This window comes from Zingiber officinale, chromosome 4B (assembly GCF_018446385.1).
Source record: "Zingiber officinale cultivar Zhangliang chromosome 4B, Zo_v1.1, whole genome shotgun sequence".
NCBI lineage: Eukaryota > Viridiplantae > Streptophyta > Magnoliopsida > Zingiberales > Zingiberaceae > Zingiber > Zingiber officinale.
This window is the reverse complement of record NC_055993.1, coordinates 25,642,402-25,658,381: the sequence shown is the minus strand read 5'-3', so window position 1 is coordinate 25,658,381 and position 15,980 is coordinate 25,642,402. Positions and strand designations below refer to the sequence as shown.

The window sequence follows — 15,980 nt, the reverse complement described above, 5'->3', positions numbered from 1 at the left end:
TTAAGATAAACTAATACCTAATTACACTACGACCTTCCAATGGTTTGTTTCTTTCCATCTTGATCGTGAGCTACTGTTTTTAATTTATAAAGAACTGATAACACGATCTTCTGTGTGTGACATCACACACTATGTTATCTACAATATAAATTAATTGAACATCTACATTTGGTATAAATGTAGACACTTGACCAATGTGATTCTTATAAATGTTTATACAAAAGCTAGGCTTTTAGTATACACTCCAATAATCTCCCACTTATACTAAAAGACTATGCTGCCATACATCTGAATCTCATCCATTCAACATGCCCATCAAAAACTCTTGCCTTAAGGGCCTTAGTGAAAGGATCTATAGGTCATCATTTGATGCAATATAGGCGGCAACAACTTCTCCTCGTTTATACGATTTCTCGTATTGGGTGGTACTTGCGCTCTTTTGTATTCACTTGCCTTATGGACTCATGATTTCTTCGAGTTTGCTACTGCACCATTATTATTACAATAAATTATAATAATCTTTGGACAAACCAGAAATCATATCTAAGTCCATCTTGAGGTTACTGAGTCATTCAGCTTCTATGACTGCCTCAGAGGCTGCCACTTACTCAGCTTCTATGGTTGAGTCCGAAAAAGTACTTTTGCTTATCATTCTTCTATAGTTATGACTTTACCTCCTAAAGTAAACACAAAACCCCGAGGTTGACTTACTATTATCCCTATCTGATTGGAGGTCAAAATCCGTGCAACCTATAGGGACCAAATTATCTGCCTTGTAAGCTAGCATATAATCTCTAGTGCCTCTAAGGTACTTCAATATATGCTTTACCGCAGACCAATGTCTTTGTCCAGGGTTACTTTGATGTCTGCTAACCATGCCCACGATAAAACAGATATCCAGTCTCGTACACAGCATTGCATACATTAGGCTTCCCACAGTCGAAGCATAATGAACTGCCTTCATGTCCTTTATCTCCTTTGATGTCTTCAAAGACATCTCTTTAGATAAAGCTACTCCATTCCTAAAAGTTAAGAAACCTTTCTTGGAGTTCTGCATGCTAAATGAGCAAGGATTGTATGAAGCTCGGGATAAGCACAACATTCTTTTCTTGCGATCACTTATGTCTTTGATCCCAAGAATGTGTGCACATTCTCCTAAGTTCTTCATATCGAATTGTTTGGACAACCATACCCTTACTTCTGACAACACTTTGATATTGTTTCCAACTACCAAAAATGTTATCTACGTATAGTACAAGAAATACCACCATGTTTCCATCACACTTCTTGTATAAACAAGACTCATTCGATTATTAAATAAATCCATAGGTCCGGATTACTTTATTAAATCGAATGTTCCAAGACCTTGAAGCTTTACTTCAGTCCATAGACTGATTGAGCTTACATACTAGATGTTCTTTGCCCTTTGAATTGAACCTTTCTGGTTGCTTTATATGAATGCATTCTTCAAGACTTCCATAAAGGAAAGCTGTCTTGTCATCCATTTTCCAAATCTCATAATAGATAAAAGAATCCTAATAGACTTAAGCATGGCTACTGGTAAAAAGTTTCCTTTTTCCAACAAGCTTTGCTTTGAAAGTTTCTACCTTCCTGTCTATCCATCTTTTTCTATTGTAGACTTATTTTCACTTAATGGCTTTTACACCATTTAGTGATTCTATAAGCTCCTAGACTTTATTAGAATACATATATTCTAATTCTGTATTCATTGCTTTTTGCAAAGATGCTGCATCTTTATCTTGGAGTGCTTCATCATATGTCTGGGGATCAGGTTCATATTTACTCGGGATCAAGTCCGAAGATTCTCCCAAAAACATGAATCTCTCAAGTTGCCTCAGAACCCTCCCACTACGACGAGACACTGTTTGTGTATCAATTGTGATACGTGTTGCAGTTTATTGTGATATTTCATCTTGTACAGTTGGTACTAGATTAGACATATCCTTTATTATTTTCTTAAGAACAAATTTACTTATGGGCTTATGGTTCATAGTATAGTTCTTTTCTAAAATCGGACATTGGTGCCAACAATGACTTTCCGATTTTAAGGACTACAAACCTCTTTTCGTTTTTCTAGGATAACTCACAAACAAGTGAACTCATGTCCAACTTTTCAGTGTCTCTCATGTACTAGACCACCCAAATCCGAATATGTTTCAGACTAGGCTTACGCTCATTCTGCAATTCTGTGGGAGTAGAGAGTTCTGACTTAGAAGGTACTATGTTCACTTCCGTTTTCAGTGTATATCCTTAAAACCAATTTGGTAATTTTCTAAATAACTCATCATCATTCTAATTATTCCATAAGAGCCTTATACCTTCTTTCTACTACACCATTCTATTGGGATGTACCAAGTGCAGTTGGGATTGAATCCCTACTTCTGATAAGTGACTCCTAAATTTTCCCCAGAGGTATTTGCTACTACGATCTCATCGTAGTATCTCGATATTTTTACTTTGACATTTCTCCGCATCAACCTCGTACTCTTTGAACTAATCAAAGCACTTAGACTTGCGGTGTATCAAGTAAATCTATCTATGTCTCGAATAGTTGTCTATAAAATAGACAAACTATTCGAAACTACCTCTTATCTAGATAGTCATAGGACCACACAAATCAAAATGAACCAATTCCATTATATCTTTGGCTCCATATCCCTTAGACTTAAAAGCTTCTCGGTTATTTATCCTTCCAAGTAAGACTCTCAGGTTGGAAAGATTTCCACTACCAATGAACCCAAGAGTTCATTGATTACCAATGAATCCTACTCAAGTTAAAATAACCTAGCCTTAGATGCCAAAGATATAATTGGTTCATTTTCGAAGGTTGCTTTCTCTTAAAGTTAGAAGATGTGTTATTTATTGCATCGTGGGAGTTATTGGATTTATAAATTGTCAACCAATGTACCGGAACAGATAATTTTCCTACTTTTCTTGATAACAAGTTTGTTATCAAAATAGACAGAATATCTTTTCTTTGATAGTTTAGAAACCGAAATCGAATTCTTTCTAAACTTAGTACGTAAAGATAATTTCTAATAATCCATATTTTATTCCTATCAAAGGATAAACATCTCCCACTGTACTACTTCAGCTGTTGCGACGATGACGATGATTTATATAGTTGTAATTTTGAAGAACGGATCGTCATTGCCAAATGCTATTATCGTGTAATATGTTGAATTAACACCTTATGGTTTTGCCATAATAAAAACTACCTTAGTTATTGTTCCATCTGATGAGAGAAGTCTACCTTAATGTCCAAGTTTTCCAATCATTACAATTGGGACTACTAAGTATATTCTATAGTATAACAACTAGGGGATTGACTAACATTTGAAATCCTAAGAATCACAAAAATATTTGGTCAAGACCAACATCTCAAAATCCCCGTGAATTTTGTATGCCACGTTAGTATGGACGTATACAAATTCTAAAAGGAGATTTCATCCATTAATTTTATTATCTCGTCAACCTATGACAAATAAAATTAATAGTTGGTCTGTCTTTGATCAAATATTTGGTCAAGACTCTAAATTTAAAATAATATTGATTCCTCTAACAATACTATTTAAATTTACCAACATCTCAAAACACCGTGAATTTTGCATACCACGTTAGTGTGGATGTATACAAAATCATCATTTGTAAGAGGAGGGTTTTACCCATTAACTATCTTGTCAACCTAACTGTATGACAAATAAAATTATCTCAAATACCATTAATTTTGTATGCCACGTTAGTGTGGACATATACAAAATCAATCATTTGTAAGAGGAGTTTTAACCCATTAATTTTATTATCCTGTCACCCTAGTTTTATGACAAATTAATAGTTGGTTTCCCTTTGGTCACACAAGTGATAGCAGTGACTCCGTTGGGGAGGATACTATTAAATGTGTCTAAGTGTATACCATTACTTGATACTAAGTCCATTAAATAGAATTGTGCCCCTTCAGTTGGAGAAGATCACACACATCCTAAATAACTTCCTATAACCATCCATTAAGGAAGTTTGATCTAGTGATCCGCAAACAAACTCATCCATTGTGGAGGGAGGTACTCAGAGCCAACACGCAAGCTTGTTGCATCACTTACAAACCAGTAATGGAGACCGTGGGATTAATATACTAATCCCTCTCCCACTTAGTTATTTAAAGTGAGGAATTTTAAACTATCCTAGCATACATCACATGCATACACACACATCACAGTAAATAAAAGCAATAAATATGGAAATTATTTTCCAACTATATGCATTTTCATCACCGCCTCCGTTGCTCCAACCCTAGCCGCCTTTTTAGCCATCACCATCGGGTCAAGTCGTCGCATCCATCTTGCTTCTTATTCCACGCCTCTGGTGCTCCATAAGTACCACGCCTCCCAAGAATCCGATCCGCGACAAATATAGAATTTTATATATTGATCCTATATTCCATAAATGGAATGTACATGTATTCTAGATCGAACAAAAAAATGTGAAATCCTAATAACTAATACCCCACTGATTTAATTTTACAATCACGCATACACAATTAAATGCCTCGACATGTCCAAGGGTCCGATCACACACAATAAAATATACCATAATAGTTGGAGCCTGCCACCAAAGTTAGCACATCCTACTATTATCGTGCCTAAATTATGTATGACATTGCATAACCTATTTGAAACCAAACACACAGAGGCAAACCCTAGCTCGATACCAATTGTTGGTTAGTCCTAAGAAAATCGTATCGGTTCCATTGTATAAAATTTGTACAAGTGTCGAACCTTCCTTAAATAACCTATTGTGTTCTTTAGAAGTTAAATTAGGATCAGATTGAACTTAACATCATTGATTCCAAATTTAACTTATTTGTTCTTAATGGTTTATATTTGAATCGCAAGCAGAACTTAACACTATTGATTCAAATCTACCTAAGTTATTAATTCCATAAATATTAATTTCCAAAATTGGCTTCCAGGACTGTATGGCGAGGCACATGGCCTTCTTGGATATGGGAGCAACCACCACCGCCTAGGCAAAGCCTTTTAAGGAAAGCTAATATTTATTTCCTTAAATAACTCTAGGTTAACCAAAAAGAATAATCGAATCACAAATTCGAAAAAGAAGAAAACACAAACTCGAAAAAACTATTTCGAAAACTCTAGAATCATATGCCTCTTGTGTTTGGTATTTCCATAAATAACTATACAAAGAAAACTAGTATGATGCGGAAAACAATTACTAGTTATACCTTTCTTTGTAAGCAAAATAACCTCTTGATCTTCTACCGTATTCCTCTTTTTATCTCGGACATTGTGTGGGCAATGATCTTCCGAGATGAGAACCACCAAGCTCCTTCTTCTCCAAGCTAGATTTGGCCACCAAGAATTCTCCATGAGAAGTAGAGGTCCGGCCACCACCACCAAGCTCCAAGGGATGCAAGAAACAAAACCTCCTTTCTCTCCTTCTTCTCCTAGCTTGAACCGGCCACCATCAAGAACTCCAAGAGGGGATAAAACCGGCCACTAGAGAAGAAGAGAAGAGGAGAGGGAGAACCTCTAAGGGCCGGCCACACCAAGGAGAAAAAGAGAGGAAGAAAAGAATAGAGTTCTTTTTTTTTTATGAAGGCACCTCTACCCCCTCTTTTATATTCCTTGGTCTTGGCAAATAAGGAAATTTTAATAAAAACTTCCTTAATTCCTTTCCATGAAAAAGAAATTTTAATTGATTTAAAATCAATTCCTTTTTTCAATTTCAATGGTGGATTATAAAAAGGAAATTTTATAAATTAAAATCTTTCTTTTAAACATGTGGATAGTTTTCAAAAAGGAAAGTTATCTCTAAAAATTAAAATCTCTTTTTAATCTACAAATAAGGAAAGATATCAAATCTTTTCTTAATATTTTATAGAAACTAATAAAAGAGAATATTTAATTTTTAAAAATCTCTTTTAAATTATGATCATGGTTAAAAAGGAAAGTTTTCTCAAAATTAAAATCTCCTTTCAATCTACAAATAAGGAAAGATTTCAAATCTTTTCTTAATCTTTTGTAGAAAGCTATAAAAGGAAAGATTTAGATTTTAAACTCTCTTTTAAAACCATAATATCCACATAAGAAATAATTTTAATTAAAAAATAAATTCCCTTTTAATATGGCCGGCCAATCAAGCTTGGACTCTAAGCTATGGCCGACCAATTAACTTGGCTCAACCTTTGGGTCTTGGCCGGCCCTAGCTTGGGTTCAAAGCTAGCTTGGGCGGCCCCATTAGGATGGGTAAGAAGGTGGGTATATGGTGGATATAAATCTCTATATACAAGAGGCTACAATAGGGACCGAGAGGAGGAGTTGGTTTTGGTCTCCCGATGAAATTAAGCTTCGCGTGTTCGTCCCGAACACACAACTTAATTCCATCAATAATAATTCATTCCACTAAAGAACTATTATTGAACTACCGCACCAATCCCAAATTACATTTTTGGGCTCCTTCTTATTATGAGTGTGTTAGTCTCCCTGTATTTAAGATGTCAAATGTCCACTAATTAAGTGAGTTACTGACAACTCATTTAATTAATATCTTAGTCCAAGAGTAGTATCACTCAACCTTATCATCATGTTGGACTAAGTCCACCTGCAGGGTTTAACATGACAATCCTTATGAGCTCCTCTTGGGGACATTATCAACCTAGATCACTAGGACACAGTTTCCTTCTATAATCAATAACACACACTATAAGTGATTTCATTTCCCAACTTATCGGGCTTATTGATTTATCGAACTAAATCTCACCCATTGATAAATTAAAGAAATAAATATCAAATATATGTGTTTGTTATTATATTAGGATTAAGAGCACAGACTTCCATAATAACTGAGGTCTTTGTTCCTTTATAAAGTCAGTATAAAAGAAACGACCTCTAAATGATCCTGCTCAATACACTCTAAGTGTACTAGTGTAATTATATAGTTAAGATAAACTAATACCTAATTACACTACGACCTTCCAATGGTTTGTTCCTTTCCATCTTGATCGTGAGTTATTGTTTTTAATTTATAAAGAACTGATAACATGATCTTCTGTGTGTGACACCACACACTATGTTATCTACAATATAAATTAATTGAACATCTACATTTGATATAAATGTAGACACTTGACCAATGTGATTCTTATAAATGTTTATACAAAAGCTAGGCTTTTAGTATACACTCCAACATTTCTATCACAGATGATGAGTGAAGTCATATCCACAAACACTGAGCTACCAACCGAAGTACAGCAGCTGCTTGCATATTATGATAAGTTGATTCCAAAGGATCTTTATTTTGGGCTACTACCTATGCGAGATATCCAGCATCAGATTGACCTTGTTCCAGGGTCAAGTCTACCTAACTGATCAGCATATCACCTCTGTCCCAATGAGGTTGAAGAATTGCAGCGATAGGTGGTGGAATTATAAGAGAAGGGCTATATCCATGAAAGCATAAGCCCATGTACAGTTGTAGCCCAACTAGTGCCAAAGAAAGATAGTTTGTGGTGTATGTGTGTTGATAGCCAAGTCATCAACAAGATCATGGTGAAGTACATATTCCCAAGTCCTCATTTGAATGACATGTTAGATTAGTTATCCAATTCTAATGTCTTCTAAAAAATTGACCTTAAAAGAGGATACCACCATATCAGAATAAGGTCTGGAGATGAATGGAAAACCACATTCAAGATACAACAAGGGTTGTATGAGTGGATGATCATGCTTTTTAGATTGTCCAACACACCCAACACCTTCATGAGATTTATACACTAGATTCTCCAGACTTTCATGGGAAAGTTTGTGATGATCTACTTTTATGACATTCTTGTTTACAATTCGACATGTGCATCCCACTTTGACCACACTTGTGCTATTTTTGAAAAGTTGAAGACAAAGTGTTGGTGCAGTTTGCACTAACAGTCTAACTCAAGTTTTGATGAATGATAAGTGAGTTAAGTTAGGTGTATTTGTGATCTAAGTACTTTACCAAGTGTGTAGGAATTGATGGGTCTGGAGGACCTGACACTAGACTAAAATCTAGCTAGATCCATAGGACCGAATAACTGGTGTGAAGTATAGATAGGTCAATGAGCTGACCTGATATCTGGTAGAAAGTTTGATTGGGTCCACGGGACTTGATAGCCGGTAGAAGTCCAGTTGGGTCTACAGACCTGACAACTAGCATGAAGATCTGTTGGGTCAAGAGGTAGTCAAACTAACTGCAAGTTGGTAAGTAAAGGTAAGTCACTAGAGGAGAGTGACTCAGTGAGGATGTGTCTCGGTTGACGGATAGTAGGCGTCAGTCCAGTTTAGGTCCATTCCGGACCTCTAAACTGAGACCTTGACTAGATCCTGGTCTTGAAGAGACAGGGTCTAATTACTACTCAGTATTATTGTGCTAACACTTGTCTTGTAGGTTATTATTTAGTTTATTGGACTAACATGCTTTGCAGGACAAGAAGAGCAAAAAAAACCTCGGGTGAACAGTACCCGAGGAGCCTTCCAAGGGATGGAAGGTGCCTTAGCACTATTCATAAAAGGTGCCTTCAAAGAATGGAAGGCACCTTCCGTAGGATAAAGTTCTGAATTTGTCAAAGATAAGGACTAAGCTGCTTAGGATAAGAATTGCCACATTAGAGGCACCTTCAAGGCCTTTGAAGTGCCTTCCATGCTCAATGTAAGGGGTGCTCGCCCAAGCCATCAAAGAATACACTGATGTGAACATCTGTACTTCCGATTAAACTTTCAAACTCTCCAGCTTCTTGCTACAACTCTACTGCAACGCTGCTACACTCATCTACTACTAAGAAGTCACCCAAATAACCACCAATCAAGCCAGGAGGAACAAGTGGTATAAGAGTCAAGTTCTGCTCTGAATTGGTGTAACCACCAATCAAGCCAGGGGGAATTGATTTATTTTCTTTGGATTTCAATTGTTTGCATTCTATTTGAATTGGAAAAAGTTTACCTCTTCAAATAACTCTTTTTCATTAGGTTTTTACTCAAAGTTGGTGCAACACCACTCGAATTTCTCAATATATTTTATTTTCTTAAAACCCTGCTAATCCAAGACCAAATCTTGGTACTTTTCTCTAGTTTTCTATTTCAGTGACAAATGGCTCAAAACGAAGGATACAACACTGTTCACCCACCTTTCTCTAGTATTTAACGGAGATGATTTCTCATACTAGAAAAAGTGGACAGAAGTCTACCTGATGATCTACTTTGACCAGTGGTTCAACGTCACCAAAGGATACAAGACACCAGTCGACCACAACACTAGAATTCCAATGGACTCAGAAAATTAGAGTCCAGAGATGAAGAAAAAGACCAAGATTGACTTCAAGGTCCTCAACACAATCTGGTGCGGACTAATGAAGGAGGAACTGAACCATGTCGGCTCATATGAAAATGTCAAGGAGCTATGGGACAAGCTCATAGAACTACACGAGGGGACCAATGATGCAAATGTAACAAAAAGAGATTTACTTTTGAATAAATTATTTAATATCAAAATGTAGGAAGGAGAATCCACTAGTTAGCTTCACACGAGGATAAAAGGCATCCTCAAAGGGCTCCACACAATTAACCATTAGATGGAGAACCGAGGCTTGATAAGATATGCCCTGAATGCCTTCCCTCAAAATGCATTGTGGGCATCCATCATGGATGCCTACAAAATCTTGAGAAATCTATCTAAACTTAAATTAGATGAACTTTTCTATGAATTAGAGCTACATGAATAGAGTAACTCTAAACCAGAGAAAGGTATTGCTCTTATTATAGGAACAACAAAAGAAAAATTCAGAACTAAACCAGAACCTGAAGTTGAGTCTAACCAAGACTCGGACGATGAAGAATACTTGGTGAACCTGGTAAGAAAGATGCTCACCAGGAGAAAGAAGAACTTCACCAAAAAGTACCTACAGAAGATCAACTCCACTTCAAATTTCAATAACAACAAGACCAATGTCACGTGCTTTGGATGCAACAAGAAGGGAAACTACAAGAACGACTACCCGAATCTCAAGGAAAAAAGCTCTCAAAGCAATGTGGGATGAATCATCCGCGGAGGAATTTGACGGAGATGAACCAAGGCACACCAACTACCTCGCGCTAATGGAATATGGACCAGAGTCGGAGAGTGAATCAGAAGAAGGATCTGAACCTGAATCAAGCCACGAGTCCGTACTCATTCCTGAAGGTTCCAATAAGGTATAGTCTATCTTAAAAGTGTTGGGACCGTTGGCTGGCTAGAAGGGGGGGTTGAATAGCCTTGCATAATTAAAACAAAACCGAACCTTTCTTGGAATTAAAAGAACACTTGCAAAAATTAAAATTAGAAATAAACCAAAAAGATGAGGCTCACAGATTTGCTTGGTTACAACCGGGGAGGTTGTTAATCCAAGGAAGTTAACACACACAGTAAAGATCTCCTTCAGGCGGAGAAGCCTCTCTACAGCAATGAAGCATAGAAAATGAGAAGCTAAATGAAAACTAAAGTGTGTACAAGTGTTGCTTGCAAGAATGCTTGTTTATTTGAAGCTTCTGGAGCAAGGCTGTATATATAGCCTTGGTCGGGGCGCCTGGAAGGGTTCCGGGCGCTTGGAGGGGGATAAAATTTTATCCCCTTCTTAACGGATCATGGTCAAATGTGATCTAGATAAAATCACATTTTGGGTGCCTGGAATCGCTCTGGACGCCTGATGTGCGTAGATTATATACTCTTTTATGCATGTTTTTACACACATTTACATACTTTGAGCATGCTTGATTTATGCATTTTTATACTTCCAGCTTTCCTTTTAGCATATTTACTCTTTTGGTTCGGAGATCTACTTTTTGTGCATTTTCTATACACAGGAGTCGAAATTGGTGAAGATTATGCGTCCTCAGGCAAGCTTGGAAGGAATTGAAGGGAGAGAGCATTAGGTCGTGTACCACACACGACCGTGTTGTTTTAACAGGAAGGGAAGAGGACATGGCCGTGTGAATCTCACACGGCCGTGTCTTGATTTGAAGAAATTCACTACAACAAAAATGCTAAAAGACAACACCCCTACGACAACGGTTTTAAGAGAAAGCGTTGCGTATGCACTCAAAGACAACGATTTTTTCCAAAACCGTTGTCTTTGAACTCCCCATTAAATATAAAAGACAACGGTTTTGTGAAAACTGTTGTCATTGAGCAACTTCTTTTTAAAACAACAACACTTTTTACAACGGTTTATAAAACCGTTGTCTTTAAGCGCGTTTTTAGGGGCTACGACAACAGTTTTGATAAAACCGTTGTCTTTGACTTTATTCGTTTCGTCATTTTCCCCCTGCAGTTTTGCTTTCCCTCTCTCTGAAAATCTTTTTAGCGCCGTGTTTCCCGTTCGCATTCTCGAACCCTAAGAAATTTTTCATTCCCTCTCCCTTTCCCATCCCCCCACTTCGCTCTCTCTATGTTCCATGGTGAGATGTGGACTGCAGTGTAAGAGTTGGAACCCTTGCTCACTGCCTGTCTAGCGATCTTAAGGTCTAAACTTGACACAAGGTGTGGTTTTACTCGCGCTTTGCTCCCATTTTTTGTCTTGTTTCTTGGGTTTCATCCTAGTTCTGCTGATGTCTGGTCTGGGAGGGCTGGATCTGCTTTCCTTGTGCTTCAGTGTTCACGATCCGGGCGTGCAACATTCTTTTTCGGCGTGATTTGTGTTATTTTGGGGCTTGCGACTCGTCTGCCATCAAAAGATGGTATTTTTATGTATTTGGGGTCGATTTATAATTTCCCTTTGTCTTTTTCCCCATATCTTTAGTTTCTCTTGGATTGATGAGATTTTTGGGGTTCCTTTAAAGAGAAAAGATACATTTATGTAATTCCAACTCATGATTGTTAGCATGTTGGCATGGAACTTGTGCCAAGAGCAGCTCCTTTTTCCTCAAGGAGAAGCCTGTGCTATGTGTAGATTATGATAATGTAGTATGTGCTTACATGTACTAATTTACATATTAACATGATTTTATACTCATACCATATAATTTGATAGAGATGCTCATATGGAACTTAACACTCTTCAGGTCATCAGCATGTGTGAAGGTTCAACAACATATGCCTGAAAGCTTGCTGCAGAAGATTGGATAAATGTTGACGCTCTGTTTAATTAATTCTTAATAAGTTGCATAATTGCATCAACTAGTTGCAAATATGGCTGGCAAGATTTCTTGCAAAATAACAGTTACTGGCCGAAGTGGATTTATAAGCTCATTCTCAAATGTATCACATTATACCGGATCAACATTTTGAGAAAGACCATTCGCTTTAAGAAACTATGAAATAATTCATTGTTGTTATTCTGAGTGAAATGTGATCGATATGGTATACTCTAGATTCTCTTTTTTTTTCTTTCATGTTTTTTTTTACAATTAAACTTCTTTTGTAGTCTCCAGTTTAATTAATTAGCTTACTCATAACTAAATTGCTAATTCAAATGGTCATAGATGTATGGTCAGACTACATTTCTGTGCAACCTTTTGACTATGTCGCCATTTGTTTTGATATCATCTTTTCGCTTGTTTATTATTGTTTTGCTTTGGTGATATTTTTCCATGGAATTTTTATGCACTAGTGGCATAACAAGACTAAATGATCGGGCACGCCAAGATGCTGCTGTTCTTCGACTTGGATTTCTTAAGCTTGATGGTATAACATCTTCTTTAGTCTATACTTTATCTGAATATAACAGAGTTTTCACTTGTTCTTTAGAGTTCCTTCAATATTTTTGAAGTGCTAACATTTATGTAATGTGGAAGCTCGTGCAAGGGAGGACACAAGGAAGATTGACCTTGGTGTTAAGGAAAAGGCTGCTCGGTTGAAGCATTTAGCCACTGTATGTTTTCTAGCTTAGCTTTTCCAATTTTAGCCAAAAATCTCTTTTTTATCTGCATGGCTTGATTTATTCATGCATATCTTGAAGGACAGGGCTCAATCTGATCTGAAGAGAGTAGCAGATCAGCATTGGAGTGATGGGGCCTTAGAGGTTTCTCTTTTTCTGTAGTATTTAACAGCAATTATTCAGTTTCTTTAGTCGTGATTTTCTACTTTTTCCTTCATTATTTATTTGGAAAAACCATCATCAAATTTTATTTTGAGTTGTAAAGAAGATCCTCTATATTCAATATTCTGGAATGAAGATTATTGTATTATTTCTCAATCTAAAAGGAAATTCCATTCAGAATGAAACTACAGTGGCTTCATAAGAATGAAGCAATCATCTGGCAAGTGTTTTGAACCAAACTTGATAGGGTAGATGTATTTCACAGCCATTTGAAATCTTTTTTAAATGTGAGGAATGGAAGGGTATTAAATCAGAGTGGAAGAGGGAGGGAAAACACAACATGAAGGCAAAAAAAAAAAAAAAAAACTGATGATCAGCCTTTATAATTTTAATTTTTTTTTTGAGGAATGGTTACTGAATAAAACTTTAACAAGCTACCAAAGTGTTTGTTGAAATGTGCTACATACTCCATCGTAGATTGCGTCCAAGGAATATATGAAATAGTTTAGTTTTGGTTGCTGAGCTAATATTCTGCTTGTTTTCTCATAATATTGCAAGTTAATTATTGTCCATAATATTATGTGTATATTGGATATCAAGTGTGGATTATAGTTTCTTTTATGAGTTAATGGAAGAAATTACGTGACTGTGTGACTATGGAGTTTGTGGAAGTTGTTATTGATGACCATAACAACCCTGTTAAAGTGTCTTTTGATATATTTATTTTACATCTAATTATAACTGTATAATTTTCTTCAAAATATTTTGAGTTTGACCAGGCCGACTTACGACGAGCTGACTTCATATTTAGACGACGTGCCATGGAAGATGCATACATGGCATTGAAGGTAGAAGATGTACTGCTTTTTTTCCAACATCGTTGTGGTGTAAGTTTAATCATGTATATTACTTGCATAAGTGTCATATGATTAACTAGTTTAAAAAATGCGGAGTCTAGTTTATATCCCATAAATTTTTTGAAATGATTATAATGATCATTGTCCTTTGTTCTGTTGTTTTACTATAATTCAGTACACAAGATGCAAGTAATGTGAATAATCTGTCTCTCTTGTGCAGTTTATAAGAAACATTCATGACATGATGGCAAACAAATTTTACCAATTGTAAGTCTTTCACCTCAATATCAAACTTTCTTACATGTAGTGACTCCTGTTAAAATTGTTTCTTGCACACTTTTGTGTTTATATGGCATTCATGATCAATCATTCATTTTGTTGAAACAATTCCTTGTAGTCCTTCAAATGAAAGGTCTTTCTCTCTCAAAGATAAAATGGGATTCATTACACTCAAAAAGAATGGGAAAGCTCTTGATCTATTTGCAGATGAGGTCACAACAGACCGTATGCAAGCCATTCAGGTGCTTTAATGTGCATACTTTTTTGTTCTATTTTTGTTTATGAATGCTTCATTTCACATGTTATTGTTTGTTTTAGGAAGCTTATTGGACTATGGCATCTGCCTTACTGCCATCTAGTCCATGATTCTAGCACAAGTCTTATGGCTCTGAGAACTATCATCTAACAGTTTTCACTAGGATGTAACTATCTTACAACGATGAGTCTCGAAGCTTCAATGCAGCTATTTGGTGATGCTAAGGCCAAATATCTAAATCCTTATCTATTTCATCCCGGTTTCTCATAAGTGTTCTTGGTGACATCGTACTACTAGTTTTAGTGATGTATAGACACTTCTCCTCAAATGACTAATCCAATTCGAGACTTCTGCTCCATTTGAACTTGTTTAGACCAAGGAACCATGCTGTTTTCCCTTGATGCTATGCTGAACTGCCTTGCTCTTGGATTCACTTTTCGGTTATTCCACAGGAATTGAGTGTTGTCCTGGAACTGCCTTATATTTTATGTAGAATTTTCTCTTCCGTTTTGTAGACATTGAGTGTTGTCCTGGAATTCTGGAAATCCTTCTCTCATGTCCAGGTATTAGAGCTATGCGAAATGTTTATTCTATAGTTATAGTTCAAGCAGTACTTACTACAATTATCTTTTTTCTTATATTTTATATTTTTCTTTGATAAGTTTTGTTTAATTTTTCTCTTGCATGATGTAACTCGGGCAATTCGTGAGGCTTGAGATTTTGGATGCAAGGAGTGAGCTTTGTTAGGTTATAAATTGCCTTGCTAATGTGTAAAAGTCATATGAAGAATAGTAATGGAAAACATGTGATTTATGGTTTGATACTACTAAATTTGATGAATACAACTCATTTTGTATGTTTTGTATTGGTGGTTTGCTTATATTAAAAATATAATTGTTGTTTGGTATTATCACGTTACAACATGAACATTAAAGACAACGGTTAGAAACGTTGTAAAAAATACGTAAACCACAACGGTTTTTTTTTTTTTTTGTGAAAAGTGATAAAAGACAACGGTTTTATCAGTTGTAAAAGCATATTAAAATTATATTACAACAGTTTATAACTATTGTAAAATACAAAATGAGTAAATATTATCTACCACAACAGTTTATATCTGTTGTAAAAAGGGTCTACCACAATGGTTTATATTTGTTGTTGAAATTATCTACCACAACGGTTTTAAAACGTTGTCGTATCCTTCATAAATAAATTTTGAGCATATAAACAACAACAGATAAAAACCGTTGTCAAATATCTACAAAGACAACGGATTCAAAACCGTTGTCGTAGGACAATACATTCTACAATACCCTCAGTTACAACGGATTTTTGACCCTACGACAACGGATAATATCCGTGGTCGTTTGCAGTTTTTCTTGTAGTGATTAGAGCAGATGCCTTACATGGCCGTGTAGATATACACGGCCGTGTGAGGTTTCCAGAGGCCAAGCAGGTGGTGGCCGTGTGCACCACACGGCCGTGTAGCATTTCCAGAGAGCAGAAGGGT

General features: G+C 36.3%; 1 protein-coding gene across 1 annotated transcript; it reads left to right on the top strand.

Moving 5' to 3' along the window:
- Positions 1–12,253: 12,253 nt before the first annotated feature.
- LOC121974879 (senescence-associated protein OSA15, chloroplastic-like) lies at positions 12,254–15,286 on the top strand. The gene is made up of 7 exons (XM_042526152.1): positions 12,254–12,723; positions 12,834–12,910; positions 12,998–13,060; positions 13,858–13,965; positions 14,156–14,202; positions 14,333–14,456; positions 14,533–15,286. Exons 1-7 carry the CDS (start codon positions 12,630–12,632, stop codon positions 14,578–14,580), a joined length of 561 nt encoding a protein of 186 aa, XP_042382086.1. The 5' UTR covers positions 12,254–12,629; the 3' UTR covers positions 14,581–15,286.
- Positions 15,287–15,980: the final 694 nt, after the last annotated feature.